This window comes from Podarcis raffonei, chromosome 11, assembly GCF_027172205.1.
Source record: "Podarcis raffonei isolate rPodRaf1 chromosome 11, rPodRaf1.pri, whole genome shotgun sequence".
NCBI classification, from domain to species: domain Eukaryota; kingdom Metazoa; phylum Chordata; class Lepidosauria; order Squamata; family Lacertidae; genus Podarcis; species Podarcis raffonei.
Window position 1 is genome coordinate 7,923,284 of NC_070612.1, and position 15,985 is coordinate 7,939,268.

The following is a 15,985-nucleotide window of genomic DNA, read 5'->3' on the forward strand; positions in this document are numbered from 1 at the left end:
TCTCAAACCTAATTGCAGAGTCAAATATGATTCCGTAATCTACTCCCTAACACCTCGGCTTTGGGAAGACAGAAATGACACATGCGTCTTCTTTTCACATGCCTCGAGAGTTCTGGGTGTGCTACTTAGATTTGGAGAATGGCATTTCCAATTTCTAAGCAGCACCCATGTGCCATTTCTAGGATACAGGCCATTGAGATTTTTGAACCCTCCTTCAGCGTTTTGGATGCCTTAGCAAAGGGTGGCGGTGCATTGATGGATCAAAAGAAGACTTAGAATTTTGATTGAGATACAGTCATACCTCATGTTACACTCGCTTCATGTTACGTTCTTTCATGTTACGTCCTGTGGTGACCCGGAAGTATCGGAAAGGGTTACTTCTGGGTTTCGCCGCTCACGCATGCAGAGAAGCGCAAAATAATGTCACGCGCAGGCACAGAAACGGCAAAGCGCAACCCGCGCAGACACGGCACTACGGGTTGTGCTCTTTTCATGTTGCGAACAGGCCTCCGGAACAGATCCCATTCGCAACCAGAGGTACCACTGTAGTCTTTCTTGGCACTTAATTTCCCCTTTGAAGGCTTTATATGAGTCAGTCCTTCTGATAGGAATTGATAAAAAGGTGATCTATCTTGAGTAGGAGAATATGCAAGCAGGGCAACTAGAATGAAGGAGGAAAGATGCAAGCATTTGCAAGTGGCGGGAGACTACTAGGGAGAGAGATGCGAGATGTTCATAAAACATGATCAGTGAGGGGAGAGAACGAGTTGAAAGGGATTTGAAGATCAAGTAGCACAGCTTCATGTGCAACCCAGATCACAGAATATTTCAAGCAAAGATTAGGTCTCCTGCCTCCCTCAAGCTCTGATTGGCTCTCCAGTTTGCTCCAGAAATCTCTGAAAGTCCCAGGTTCAGTGCCCAGCATCTGAAACTCTGGAGAGCTCCTTAGACAGTACAGTGGTACCTCGGGTAAAGTACTTAATTAGTTCCGGAGGTCTGTTCTTAACCTGAAACTGTTCTGAAGCACCACTTTAGCTAATGGGGGCCTCCTGCTGCTGCCGCACCGCTGGAGCACGATTTCTGTTCTTATCCTGAAGCAAAGTTCTTAACATGAAGCACTATTTCTCAGTTAACAGAGTCTGTAACCTGAAGCGTATGTAACCTGAGGTACCACTGTACTAAACTAGATGGACCTAATCTCTCTCTCTCTCTCTCTCTCTCCCTCGGATTTTCTCTGCTGTTCCCCCTTTGACCTCAACAGACCTTCTGTCTCAAAACCTTAACAGTTCCTTCATTTTGAGGAAGGAACATCACCAGCTACCCATCAAGCAAACGCTCGCTTCCTTTTACCCTCCTGATTTAGCTCTGTGGCTGCTCCCTTTTTGTTACCTCATTGTGTCCTAAGGTCTTAATTCCTTCTGCCCACAGCTCTGGCACAGCCCAAGGTGAGGAAAGATGGGAATTAGAGGTGGTGAAACAGCCTCTTTGAAGCTCCCTAGATAGACACTATTATTCAGGCAGGTGGATTAAGTTTTCATTGATAGCTCAGGTGTATGTGCCAGAGCCAGGTGAGAGAGACAGGAGCTAGTGGACACACCTTATTAAAAAATCAGTGCAAGACAATTTTTTTATTGTTTAACCAAGAGTCATTGTAACATTGTTTACCATTGATGGTAATTACACATGTATTATCCACATTTAAATTACCTTAAGGACCAATTGATTTCTTATGCTCCACCTTGATCGCTGAGATCTTCTGGTGAGATGCTTTTGTTGGTCTCCTACGCCACTCAGGTTCATTTAGCGTTTACCTGGGATTGAGTCATAGAATAATAGAGTTGGAAGGGACCCAAAGGTCATCTAATTCAACCCCCTGCAATGCACAGGGGTCAACTAACTCATGTTCACAATGCACTCACACCTAACTTGGTTTGGGCGGTCTGCTCCAAGTATGAGACTAAGATATATTTGTGGTTGCTGGCTCCTTTCGGCAGCAACTCATTCGGTATAGTAGAGGTGGCTTGACTTGAAATTTTGGGGCTGAAAATGCCTCGTGCAAGGAGTTAGATTGTGGGAGGTAGTGAAAATTTGCAAATCACAAGCCTCTTAATATGCAGGATGGGGAGAAGATGATGTTTGTGTCCATGAAAAACCCTTCTGAGTGTGTCTATCTTTGTTTCAGCACTTAGTCCGGGCTGCTAGTTCTTTAACGCTCGAAGACCCAGGTTATATTATGGCATTCGCCTTTCAGTTTTGAACCCTCTGCCTCTCTGCAATTGAAAGAGTTAAGTAGGGCTGTACACATTGGAAGTGTTATGATGCAAGTGCTGACCTCATCCCAGGTGAGGCCTTGTTCAGGACTCGGGCCAAATGCTAGACAAGGTGACATCACTATGCAAATGTTGTAGAGAATTGCCACCTTCCCCAAGACCACCACAGTTGTCTGAGGGGTGGAGGGCAGTGGAGTTCCCTTTCCCTTAAGTCAACTCCGTAGCCAGAAATTGTCTGTCTTAGCCCTTGTTATGTGCAACTAGGCTTACCATGGTAAGTGACTACAGTCATAGCTCGGTTTACAGATGCTTCGGGTTGTGTGATTTCGGGTTGCGCACCGCGCTGAACCAGGAAGTACTGGAACACGTTACTTCCGGGTTTTGGCACTTGCGCATGCACAGAATCGCTAAATCACACTTTGCACATGCACAGAAGTGCCGAATCGCAACCCGCGTGTGTGCAGACGCGTGGTTGCGAACACTGCAGGTTGCGAACGTGCCTCCCACATGGATTACGTTCGCAACCCGGGCATCCAGTGTATTTAGCAAGTCTCCATTTGCCCAAAGAACAAATTTATATATTTGACAGAAACAAGTGAATCAAGTTTCTTGGACTGTGCCATTTTGAATTCTAGGTGTGTGGTTGGAATGTCTCCTTGCACATATGGAAGTAAGGTTGTAGGATATAAATGAATGAATGAACAAGCCCAAGTTGACATAAACCTCATTATTAGTAGCGGCTGAAGTTCTGACAGCCTTTTTCCTTTCTGTTTTCTCCCCAGTTGCAGATCTGAATGCTTCTGAGCTCGTCACAGTGGTTGGACTATTGGGACTCTAAGAGACCTTAACTGAGAAGCTACCATTCCCTTCTTGGGGCTCCCCAACTCTTCTCACCTTCCCCTTCCCCCCTGTGTAAAAACCCCATGGACCGGGGGGTCACCATGGAGCCAAGGGAGAATTCGGGCACTTCCCGGCAAAGGGGAGGAGAGTCGGATTTCCTGGGCTCGGCCATTGCTTCTGCTAAGGCCCCTGGTGGTGCCCCTGGTGGCGCTGGGACGGAGGGCATGCTGCCTCAGCCCAGCTCTGCCAAAGGGATCCCTGTGAGCAGTGACCGGATGGAGCCCGAGGAGGAAGACGAGCTCTGTTCCGGGAGAGACGTGGATTCCGCTTCCAACACAGACAGCGAGAAATGGGTGGCCGGAGACGGCTTGGAGGAGCAGGAGTTTTCCATCAAGGAGGCGAACTTTACAGAGGGGAGTCTTAAGCTGAAAATCCAGACGACCAAGAGAGCCAAGAAGCCCCCCAAGAACTTGGAGAACTATATATGCCCTCCCGAGATCAAAATCACCATTAAGCAGTCAGGGGAGCAAAAGCTTTCGAGAGCTGGGAAAAATAGCAAATTAGCTAAAGAGGAGGACCGGTCACACTCCAAGAAGAAGGTAAGAGAATCCATTCCTTCTTCTTTCTCGATGATCCTCATTTATTTATTTATTTTTGCATCCGCCGGTGTCCTGAATGCAACATTTTGCCCTTCTCTGTCTTGCTAACTTTAGGGGATCTCCTTTGTCACACGAAGTCAGCCTTGTTTGCTTCGGGAGCGAACGAGGCAATCTGTGCACCAAAAGGGTGGGTTTTTTTGCAAACTAAATATGTGACAACAGGTGGACGGGATAAACAGATGGAGGTGGAGAAAGGGGGATGGGTGGGCGTAACAAGACAACGGGGAGAATGCTATTAGCATAAGCGGCTCCCTGGCCCCCTGCACACCAGCTGCCTTGCCATTGTCGGGGGTTCAGCTGAAGGGTGTTTTAAAGAGCCATTTGAAGGGCAATATAATGGCCCCGTTAGTGTTATACACACAAAGGCCGTGCCTTTAAGACCGGAAGAGCTCGTGCGGTTTAAAGGCTCTGGCGTGCAACTGCAGTCTCTGTTGGTGTGCCTGTCTCTCTTAATGACTTCTTTGCATCAGAGCAAGTTCTAACAGGCTGTGTTGACAAGGAAGGGATAGATATAGGGAGAAGGTTTTCCAGAAGGAGAGGATCGTGTGGTTGTTCCATAAGCAAGGTCTGCATTAGGTGGATTGTGTGATGTTTGCTTTTGCTTCTTCTTTTTATTTTAAAGAAAAAGTCCAGTCGCCCATGGATGGGGTGCTCTCTGCAAGGCAAAAACTTCCAAGTAGATTTTCCTGGGAAAGCCCACCCTACCCCATTATCATTTCAACTGTTAGGGATTTAAAGACAGAGGTGGAAGACTTTGAAATGAGGGACAGCAGAAGTGGTTCTTTCTTTCTTTCTTTCTTTCTTTCTTTCTTTCTTTCTTTCTTTCTTTCTGAAAATGTTCATTTTTGGCAAGCCACAGGTGGTGGGATTTCTGTTTCAAGTACTTCCTGAGAGAACACACGAGTAAGGACTCATTCCATAGTGTGTTATGGACATGGGGGGATGTTTTGTTCTGTAAAAGAGGAATCTTTGGGAAGAAAGTACATTTCTTAGCAACCTTGCAGACCCTTGGAATGACAGCCGACTTTCAGAAGGTGTTTTGCAATTAACATGTCTGTCTGCGTGCTGAAATTTGAGGAGCGGGGGGATAATATGCATCCCTTCAGTGGCTCTAATCTAGTTGTACAGAAGGGCCTGGGGTGAGACATTTGGAAGAGGATTGCCACTCAAGTGAGCAACACCACTTTAGATGTGACGTCAGGGTGAAGTTTCTGCAGTGCACCTTATTATGGAAGGCCACTGGATAAGTTCTAGAGCACCGAAACAGCGCGTGGAAGGTCCACTTGTCAACCCAGCCTTGGTCTGGTTTGGTGTGCTTCCACAAGGGTGAGGTCTAGGATACACAACGATATCATTCTAGACCTAATGCCTCTCCTTTCCCAAATCAGTGGGGGCTCTTGAACCTTCAACTGCTGCAAAGGAGTTGAGAAAGTCAACAAGTGAATTTCCTTATTGTGACACCTTCCATGTTGAGATGGAGCTTCATCCGTGGTATTGTTGCTTGCAACGCAACAGTCAGAGGCAGAGCAGCCATGTTTTTTGTTGGTGGGGGATATGGAAACTTGTGAAGCATCCCTAATTGTGGGGACATATCCGATTTGATTGTCACAGGATGAGGAAATATTCAACTGGTCAATTTCTACTTATTGCATAACTGCTAAAGGTACAGGAGGGACGCGGGTGGCGCTGTGGTCTAAACCACTGAGCCTCTTGGCCTTGCCGATCAGAAGGTCAGCGGTTCAAATCCCTGCGATGGGGTGAGCTCCCGTTGCTCAGTCCCTGCTCCTGCCAACCTAGCAGTTCGAAAGCATTTCAGTGCAAGTAGATAAATAGGTACCGCTGCGGCGGGGAAGTAGATGGCGTTTCTGTGCGCTCTGGCACTTGTCACGGTCCTCCATGTGCCAGTAGCAGTTTAGTCCTGCTGGCCACATGACCCAGAAAACTGTCTGTGGACAAACGCCGGCTCCCTCAGCCTGAAAGCGAGATGAGCGCCACAACCCCATAGTTGCCTTTGACTGGACTTAACCATCCAGGGGTCCATTGCCTTTTCTTTTAACTTAAAGGTACAAGAATCTTGCCTGTGGGGAAACCAAATGTCAGTTAATCAAGAACTGGATAAAACAGAAGGAGAGTTTGGAAATGCAAACAGCAGGTTATTGAAGATAGGCATTGAATGCGTACTCGGAAGTAAGTCCTGCTGAGTTGAGTCGAGCTTACACTTAGGTAGGATTGAAGCCTGAGGATTAGCTTGAGCCAGGGAGTTATTGTAAGGTTCCTAGCGAATCAGGAGGCCAGGCTGGGATCCAATCAGGGTTTGAAGGCGCTCAGAGGATGTATTATAAAAGATGACACGTTTCCAGGGACTCACCACTGGACCCAAAGCAGTCAGGCTCCAGCTTCTCAGGGGATATCCTCTTGGTTGCCAGCCACTTTTCCGCTGTTGTGTTTCAAGACGCAAAGCAAACACATTAAGGAACCGCTCTCCTCTGTTGCTCTAATTGCCTCAGGGGTGTTTTGCGATCATTGCAACCTGGGAAGAGAAGGCAACTGGAGAAGGCAATCTCCGCTTCTCCCAAGGTGTGGCTCCTCATTAGAAAAATATTTTGAGAATCGCTGGTGTTGTGGTTCTGAGGTGAGTTTATTTTTAGGCAGTAATTTGGGGATGACTGTTCTTTCCTTTGACTGCCTTCTCTCCGGAGAGCAAAGCGGCTCTGCATGTTATGATGATTGCTGCAGGGAACGTCAGTGCGCATGCATGTTTCTCATGCACATACATGCGTCTGGAAATACAGGCCCAAACAGGTCCACATGGCTGTTTAAAGATGGATACGGCATAATGTGTCTGCTTTGGGAAACATTGGTGAGGGCCCCATGTAGTGAGTGTAACATGTGAGTCTGCCCAGATCGTTGTACCTGGGCCATTTTGCACAATCTGCTCTCTGCTTTCACAGGTAGAATCTGTCACTTCTGATTTCTCTCCGTTTCTCATTGATCCAACCTTATGCTCAGTTCTCTGCATTTCTATACCTGTTTGGGATATTTTTTCAAGTCCTCATGAAAATTTATCGCTGTGTTTGTGCAGATTTCTCCTGATGTATGCAATTATTATGCACAATTTTGTCCGATACACACATTTTTGCAAAATGGTTTCTCCCAATACAATGCATATTTCTATTATTATTATTATTGAAACAATTAGATGTTAACTTTCCCAAGCATATACATTTTCTGTACACATTACTTGGCTGGAGAGCTGCATTGCAAAATCTGGAGAGATGTGCCTATCAAAGGCTGTCTGTATTTCGGTTTGTGTCTTGTTTTGAAAACTGCAAATTATGTAAACTCACCTTGAAATGCTAACTGAATCACTTGTCATTGGCCATGGTACTTTTTCATCTTTGTGTGCAAACTCTTACCATCAGAGCTGTAATTTATGGCTGTCCCATGACTCCCACATGCGCAGAGGACGCTGCCTAGGAAAGCAGAAGGTGCTCAGAACCATGCATGCAAAGGGGGAATGGCGGGAAGCTCCCAATAGCTCTTTCAGCACTTACTGAAAACCAGAAGTACAGCTGATCTAGAGTGAGCAGCAGAGATGCAGTGTTCAACGCTCTCATTGTTCTAGGCGCATTTTGCGACAGGGAATTTCCTTAGCGTGAGCAGTTTCTGAGCTCCAGGCGCAGTGCTGCACCTAAGATTTCAGATTAAAACTGCAGAGTGGAAAGAAAGGAATACCTTTTTCTGCCTCCCCGCTTCCAGCCACTCTCCGAAGACTGGAGAAGAGACCCTCTTAAGAATATTAGGGGGGTGGGCAGGGGAAGGACTAAACCATGTTAAAAATGAACATCATATTTTAGCTGCAGTTCATACATTTTCAGCACCGTATTCTTGTTATAAAAAAAGCACACCTAGACACTCTGTTGTTGCGCCCATAAGCTAGGTTTAAGGTGCCATTTAGCATGTAGCTTTCATATCTCAGTTTCTAATGCTGCAGGGAGGTGACATTCAGGAGTAAATCAGTGGTAAATGGGCCAGTGTGAATGTTCTCCGGGGTTCCATTATCCAGATCTTCTCTCCCTTGCTTTTAGGATGTTTCAGTCTCTGATTATTCATTTGATCCTGCTTTCTAAAGGATAAAATAGATATTTTAATAAATTCTGGTGCTCTAATGTCAGGGTGCATCTGCACTGCAGCACCCATGTTTTGGTGCTCGTGCATGAAAGTGGAAATGCAAAAAGCAGGGTGTGGCTGGACTCTTTAAAAACCTGGTTCCTTTCTTAACATTACACACCCACCCACCCTAAGTGACCACTATCCAGGATGATGCAAGCCCTGTGCAATGTAAAGTCCACCATTTCTCTCTATTGTCAATATTGCCACAGGAATACTGTCTCTTATTTAGAATGACTTTGCTAAAGTCACCCCCCAAATCAAAGGGGCTTTAATCTCCCTTCCCTAAACCTGATACAATATGTTAATTTCAACCGTTTCAAGGTTGTCTGGACTTTAACCAACCAAGCATGAATGGAAGGGACCAGATTAGTCTTCCAATTTTGAGCTTCCCGGATTCTGGCTGTTATCTATAAATGGAAAATTAATGCAATCTTTGATTTAGTACCCAACTCTTCCAAGACAACCTATAAGTAGGAAAACAAGGCCTGTAAGTACCTATTTCCACCCTGTTTTTGATGGGTGTGTGTGCACCAGGGTCAGAGTGCCCTGTGCTTTGGGTGTGCATGAGCCTGCCTGCTTGACCAGGGTTGTCCAAGGTGTGGTCTGTGGACAACCAGTGTTTTGAAAGCTTCCTTCAGGAGGCCCACAACTTGAAAGAATGTGAAAGACAGAGCAAGAGGAAGCAGTGTGTGTGAGAGAGAAGATAGTCAACACAGGAGAACAAAGGTGAGCAGGAAAGACCTGAATTGACCAGGGAAGGCGGCCATGAAACACAAAGGAATCATACAGTGCATAGCACAGTACATTATAATAGGGCCGCGGGTGGCACTGTGGTCTAAACCACTGAGCCTCTTGGGCTTGACGATCAGAACGTTGGTGGTTCGAATCCCCGCAACGGGGTGAGCTCCCATTGCTCTGTCCCAGCTCCTGCCAACCTAGCAGTTTGAAAGCACACCAGTGCAAGAAGATAAATAGGTACTGCTGTGGCGGGAAGGTAAACGGTATTTCCATGCGCTTTGGTTTCCATCACGGTGTTCTGTTGCACCAGAAGTGGTTTAGCCATGCTGGCCACATGACCTGGAAAGCTGTCTGTGGGCTAACGCTGGCTCCCTTGGCCTGAAAGCAAGATGAGCACTGCAACCTTGACAGATTAGAGAACTGGGCCAAAACAAACAAGATGAATTTTAACAGGGAGAAATGTAAAGTATTGCACTTGGGCAAAAAAAATGAGAGGCACAAATACAAGATGGGTGACACCTGGCTTGAGAGCAGTACATGTGAAAAGGATCTAGGAGTCTTGGTTGACCACAAACTTGACATGAGCCAACAGTGTGACGCAGCAGCTAAAAAAGCCAATGCAATTCTGGGCTGCATCAATAGGAGTATAGCATCTAGATCAAGGGAAGTAATAGTGCCACTGTATTCTGCTCTGGTCAGACCTCACCTGGAGTACTGTGTCCAGTTCTGGGCACCACAGTTCAAGAAGGACACTGACAAACTGGAACGTGTCCAGAGGAGGGCAACCAAAATGGTCAAAGGCCTGGAAACGATGCCTTATGAGGAACGGCTAAGGGAGCTGGGCATGTTTAGCCTGGAGAAGAGGAGGTTAAGGGGTGATATGATAGCCATGCTCAAATATATAAAAGGATGTCACATAGAGGAGGGAGAAAGGTTGTTTTCTGCTGCTCCAGAGAAGCGGACACAGAGCAATGGATCCAAACTACAAGAAAGAAGATTCCACCTAAACATTAGGAAGAACTTCCTGACAGTAAGAGCTGTTCGACAGTGGAATTTGCTGCCAAGGAGTGTGGTGGAGTCTCCTTCTTTGGAGGTCTTTAAGCAAAGGCTTGACAACCATATGTCAGGAGTGCTCTGATGGTGTTTCCTGCTTGGCAGGGGGTTGGACTCGATGGCCCTTGTGGTCTCTTCCAACTCTATGATTCTATGATTCTATGATCTATGAACCGCATAGTCGCCTTTGACTGGACTTAACCATCCAGTGCTCCTTTACCATTACTCCTTTTTTTTTTAACATTACAATAGCCACAATGGGCAGAAAAATGATTAAGTGGTCTTCCAAGACCCTCAGCCATTTCCAAGTGGTCCAGGAAAGTTTGGGAACCACTGTGGTAGGCTATCCATGTGAATCCTGTTGTTGCTGTTGAATCTGACGTACAAGTTTTTATTTTACTTGAGCAGCACCAGTATTTGAAATTCTCCAGGCACCAGGCACATTTTGCTCCTGGCATGAGTCCAGTTGCTACTACGTGGAGATTTCTGGGTGCCAGGTTTGAAAACCTCTGCCTTAGTCCGTAGTCAATACCATTTCCATTTCCTCTCTGTGTGTTTTTCCTTGCCTACTGGAACAAGTGAATTGTTGTAAGAGCAAGCTACAGTCAATGTAGTTGGGATCATAGAATCGTAGCGTTGGAAGGAGCGACTAGTCCAGCCCCCTGGCGAATATATATTCTGTTGTGGTGACCGTAATCTAGCTTTAAGGTGCCATTTGCTTAAAGGTTAGTGCCTAGCTTATATCTCTTGAGTTTCTAACACTGAGAAGCACTGATGCATAAGATGAGGAAGCACTAAGCTAGAGTACTGTAGTGTGATCTCTTTGGTACCTGCAGTCAGATGTGATGTGGGTGGTTAGTTAGCCTGCAGGCCAATGGGAAGCCTCTTGATGACTGTTGTGGTTTTGCAGAGCCTTCTTCCGGCTCTTATCACAGCCCCCTGGCTTGCTTTACTCGCCCTCCAGCTGTGTCTGACGTATTTAGCAGGTTCAGAAAGGAAATTGCAAGGGTGAACAACTGTAGTGGGAGGGTGGCAGTGCTCAAAAACCGCTAGAAGGAAGCTGTCACTGAGTGGTTGTAGCGAGAACTAATAGCAATTACAGTCACCCAAAGGCTTCTCACTCCAGGTTGTTGTGTTTAGGGCTCCAGAATGAAGTAGGTGTTTGATTTGGTATACACCTGTGATCACTATGCTTAAAAGTAGCAGGAAAGGTAGTCCTTTGGGCAGCAACCTTTCAGCTTATTGAGTTCTGTTTGCTGCTTTAACTTGTCACTTTCTCCCTACTCTCACTTTAAAAAAGTGCAGCCCTCCAAATTATGAATTTCATTAGAACACCTTTCCTTTATGTAACACGCTGTTCTAGACAATGGAATTTCATTTTTATGTTTGTTTTGTTCTGGGAAGAGTGACTGACATTATCAGCTTTGTGATAAGGGGTTGTATCCGGTTTGGAAGTAGTAAATTTCCTCCCGTGGTTTTCAAGGGAGAACAGAGTGAGGAAGGGCACAGAAACAAATATAATGAGACAATGTTGTGTTGGGATGGTTGGCACAGGTGTTACTTGAGGGACTGACCAATGAGGGACCGTTGATGGATGATCCATGGACTGCCTCTCTGTTCTGATATTTCTCACTCTGTTGGAATAAGTAACTGGGGAAACATCTGTCTCGGTGCAGAGTGGTCAGTTTAAAGCAACAACAAACCTGCACAAAGAAAACCCTCTCTGGACAAGTGCAGGGACTTGGCTTGATGTTCTCAACCATGCTTAACTTCTTATATGATGTGACTGGGCTGTGCAAGCAGGACCAAGGTTTCCAGAGGTGCAAGTCTGTTGTAGCAAAACCAGCAAAGGGTCTTGTAGCAAAGACTTGATCCATTTTGTTTTTGTTATGGAATAAGCTCTTGTGGACAAGATCCCACTTCATCAGATACATGGAGTGTGATCCTCTGTCATCCGTTTGCAATAATAATAATTTTCCCTGCCCATCTGGCTGGGTTTCCCCAGCCACTCTGGGTGGCTTTCAACAGAATTTGTTGAATGTTTTGGTTGCCGTTCACCCACAATAGGCAGGCAGGGTTTGCAGGGATCAAATCAGAGTCCACTCAAGATGGTGCCAGGAATTTTGGCACTGTGCTGCCCTCCCACCCCAGGCTGTATCCCACCTTCTCCTGTGCCCAGATGGCATGATGTGTGTTTTGCGTTGAGCTGTTCATGCTTCTAGTGTGCTGCCAGATTTTCTGCTGGAAGGGCGTTTGCGAAACCTTTCTCTTCTAGACCACTGGGTCCACTGAGCTCAGCATTCTCAACACTGACCGGCAGAAGCTCTCCAGGGTCCCAGGGAAGGGGGACATTCCCAGCCCTACCTGGAGAGATGCTGAGGATTGAACCGTGAACCCACTGCATGCAATGCAGATAGCTCTCCCCCCTAGTTATGGCCCTTCCTTGCTCTCTTAGGGACGCAGGTGGCACTGTGGGTAAAACCTCAGTGCCTAGGACCTGCCGATCATATGGTCGGCGGTTCGAATCCCCGCGGCGGGGTGAGCTCCCGTCTTCGGTCCCAGCTCCTGCCCACCTAGCAGTTCAAAAGCACAATTAAGTGCAAGTAGATAAATAGGTACCGCTTTATAGTGGGAAGGTAAACGGCGTTTCCGTGTGCTGCGCTGGTGCCGGCTCGCCAGAGCAGCTTCGTCACGCTGGCCACATGACCCGGAAGTGTCTCCGGACAGCGCTGGCCCCCGGCCTCTTAAGTGAGATGGGCGCACAACCCTAGAGTCGGACACGACTGGCCCGTATGGGCAGGGGTACCTTTACCTTCCTCTCTTGCTTGGATTAAGACTGTGTTAGTTGAAATGCACCGCCTATATCCCAGCCAGCTAGCATCTTCTCTCCCTCTTGCCTCGCTCCTTAAGGATTCACTCGCTGCTCAACCATTCCTTTTCAGAGGGCCCTGTGGGCATTGCGCTCTTTCCTTGATTCCCTTCCAGATCACTGGCTGCCTCTGCCTTTGCTTTTCCTTCCCAGCGGGCTCTTGGGGGCTTCCTTGGTGCCTCTGCCTCCCGCCGCATTAGCCATATTCTTTCCCCTTGTGGGCGGCTTGAGCAGAGTGCCTGGATGTTCACGTTCCATGGTGGCTTCTCGCTGAAAAGGGCAGCCCATCGTGGGATCCCCTCTGAGCATATGATCTTCTCCTTTGGGATCTGCAGTTGTTGGATTTGAAGCCAGAATAAGCTTCTTTTCTTCATTCCATGAGAAGGCTGTGGGTTTTTCATATATATATATATATATATATATATATATATATATATATGAAATATTCCATGACGAAGAGGCTGATGAGAGAGGGACAGAGGATTTTCCCTGCTTCTACTCATTCCTCACACCTTTCTTTATATTCCCATGGGATCAGTAACTAATATTTCTTAGGGGTCTGTGAATAGCTTAGGTCAGGTTAGTTGAATTTATGAATCGCTTGCCACAACAAAAGTCCCCAAGCAATTTACGACAAGCATAAAATCCAGGAATGAAGAGACATAAACACAGTTAGAGTAAAACATCCAGTCATTGGTGCTTCTTAAATTCCAGGGAACCGATGATGTCTTTAGGCCTAAAAAGGTTTGTGCTAGAATATCTCCCTTGGGAGAGCACCCCATAGATAGGGAGCTGTAATAGAAGAGGTCTATGCACCCATTGCTGGTCCTCCCTTGGAGGAGACACACAAAGAAGGGCGATCAAATGATGACCTCAGCGTCTGGGCAGCTTCACATGGGGAAATGTGGCCCTCAAGCAGAGGTTCTTGAAGTTTTAACCTTCCACCTCCTTGAGTAGGTTGAACATGAAGTGGGCCCAGCCTCCTGGTAACTGGCTCCCAACTTGGACTCCATCTTCCATCAGCCCCAGGCAGTATAGCCAACATACTGGATCTGACTGGTGGGGAGCAGCCCACCTGTCAATCAGCGGTTGTTGCACGGTTGCCAAGCTGCGTTATGTGAGAGCTAGTGATCATGACGATGCAATGCAAGCCCAGTGTAAGTTGTAAGATGGGCTGGTGTGCCTTGGCTGAAACAGGCCAAATGGGGAAACCTAGATGGAAGATCTTTCTGTGGGCCATTACTGTAATTAAACCTCCTTAAACACTATTTGACGTGAGATTTGAACCAAACCACCAGTGAGAAGTAGAATAGGCACTCGTGTAAGATTTTGGTTTTGGTGATGCAGAGATCCTTCTGCAGGGAAGCTGGCTGAAGCAGGCTGAATCCATCACAGCTGTGATTCATGCTCTTTTCAGGTGATAGTAGCGTATGAAAACCAGGAAGCGAAACTTTGTGTCTGGTTTCACTGTGCTTCAGCTATATACAGAAACGGAAATAATGAAAAACAAAGTATACTGTGTCATGGGAAAGGATGAGAAGTTACTGTAATGTTTATTGTTATGATTAGCGCTACTGAATAATATTTATATAGAAGGAGCCATGTGCTTGGAGAGACATAGTTTGCTTGCTAGTATTGAATACACAAAATCATAGAATTGGTAGGGATCCTGAGGATCATCAAGTCCAACCCCCTGCAGTGCTGGAACATGCAGCTGTCCCATATGGGGATCAAACCTGCAACCTTGCTGTTATCAGCACCACGCTCTAACCAGCTATCCAGGCTGACTGTGATGTAGACCAGGGGCGGCCAACTCTCAAGAGACTGCGATCTACTTTGAGAATTAAAAACTGGTGGTGAGGGGTTCAGCTTTTTTTTTAGGGTTTGGGGGTAAAGTCACTCTCAAAACGATCACTATGGATGAAAACAGCAGCACAGAGAAAGCTTAGTCTTCCCTTCCAGAGATCAAACAACAAGGGCGGGGCGAGGGGGCAGGAGTCAGTTTTAGCAACTCTAAGGAAAGGGAGCCAGAGATTGACTGTGATCTACCGAAACCTTGTGGGGATCTACCAGTAGATCTTGATCGACCTGTTGGACATCCCTGATTTAGACGTCACAATCACTGCCCACAAGGCATTGGGTTTCCAATAGTCATGTAAGGATGAGGGATCCAGAGAACACGGTTTGATAAAAAATCATGTGAATGGGGTCTGGGGAGCATCAGTTGTTGTACAGTGTCTATATATTGTACAAAATATATTCCACTGGTCAAACGACTGTTGCAGTGCAAAGCGCACACACATGCTGGGAGAGCCACCAGACAAGGACCAGGCAAATCCAGCTCCTCCCTGTTTCTCTGTGGGTCTGCTCTCCCATGTGCATTTATGGTCAACCCACCCTATGAAGCCAACCACAGCCTTGGCCCAGTAGGTGTAAGAGACTTCTCCGCACATTCCCACATGCTCAGACCAGCAGCTGCAACCCTGCCAATGTATCTTCTTCCATCAAGTGTGGAATGTCCTTTTCCTGGAGACCCACCGCAGACCAAGGCTGAGTCAAAGCAGAACCAAAGAGTTAAACAGAACTTAAACTCAGCTGAAAAGGGCACCTGCATCTCTACCCCATCCATCCCCACCACCAGCCACCATTTGGGACGGCCACTTTAAGCATTGCCTCTTCTGCATGGAGCACCGTTGTGCAGAATAATTTCCCCAGTGACTGATTATTATTCCAATACTTATTTATTAAATTTGTGTACTGCCCTTCATCTGAAGATCTCAGGGTGGCTCACAGCACAAGAATACAAGATAAAAACACAAAATATGTAAGAAAAATGAGAACTAAAACAAAAGTTATGCACCCCCACAGAAACACATTTTAAAGGATGTCGGATCAGCCTAAGGTCTTGTTGAAGAGGAACGTTTTTGCCTGCCGCCTAAAGGTGAATAATGAAGGTGCCAGGCGAGTCTCCCTTGGAGCATTCTATAAACAGGGAGCCAGTGCAGAAAAGGCCCTGTTCTCGTGTTGCCACTCTCCGGACCTCTCATGGAGGAGGCGCATGAAGAAGGGTGTCAGATGATGATTGCAGCATCCAGATTGCAAAATATGGAGAGATGCAGTCTTTGAGGTATTTTGGTTTTGAGCCATTTAAGTCTTTATAGATCAAAGCCAGCCCTTTGAATTGGGCCCAGAAACTTAATTGGCCAATCTAGTCAGGCCAGGGCTGGTGTAATATGCTCAAACCGCCTTGCCCCAGTGAGCAACCTGGCCACCAAATTCTGCCACATTCTCATGTTTGTATTGGCCCTCAACAAGGCATAAGACTTCACAAACTTGAGTTGGTGTTTGACGGCCAGTAGGCTGAGGATCAAGCTTTAATATTT

At 46.6% G+C, this 15,985-nt stretch overlaps 1 protein-coding gene across 2 annotated transcripts in view; it reads left to right on the forward strand.

The window, feature by feature from the left end:
• Positions 1-15,985, forward strand: part of SETBP1 (SET binding protein 1) — a 261,669-nt gene that overhangs the window by 20,061 nt on the left and 225,623 nt on the right. For both annotated transcript variants that reach the window (XM_053408673.1, XM_053408674.1), the window contains exon 2: positions 3,053-3,709. In XM_053408673.1, coding sequence (XP_053264648.1) covers positions 3,194-3,709 — 516 coding nt within the window. In that variant the 5' untranslated portion in view covers positions 3,053-3,193. The remainder of the gene's footprint in view (positions 1-3,052; positions 3,710-15,985) is intronic.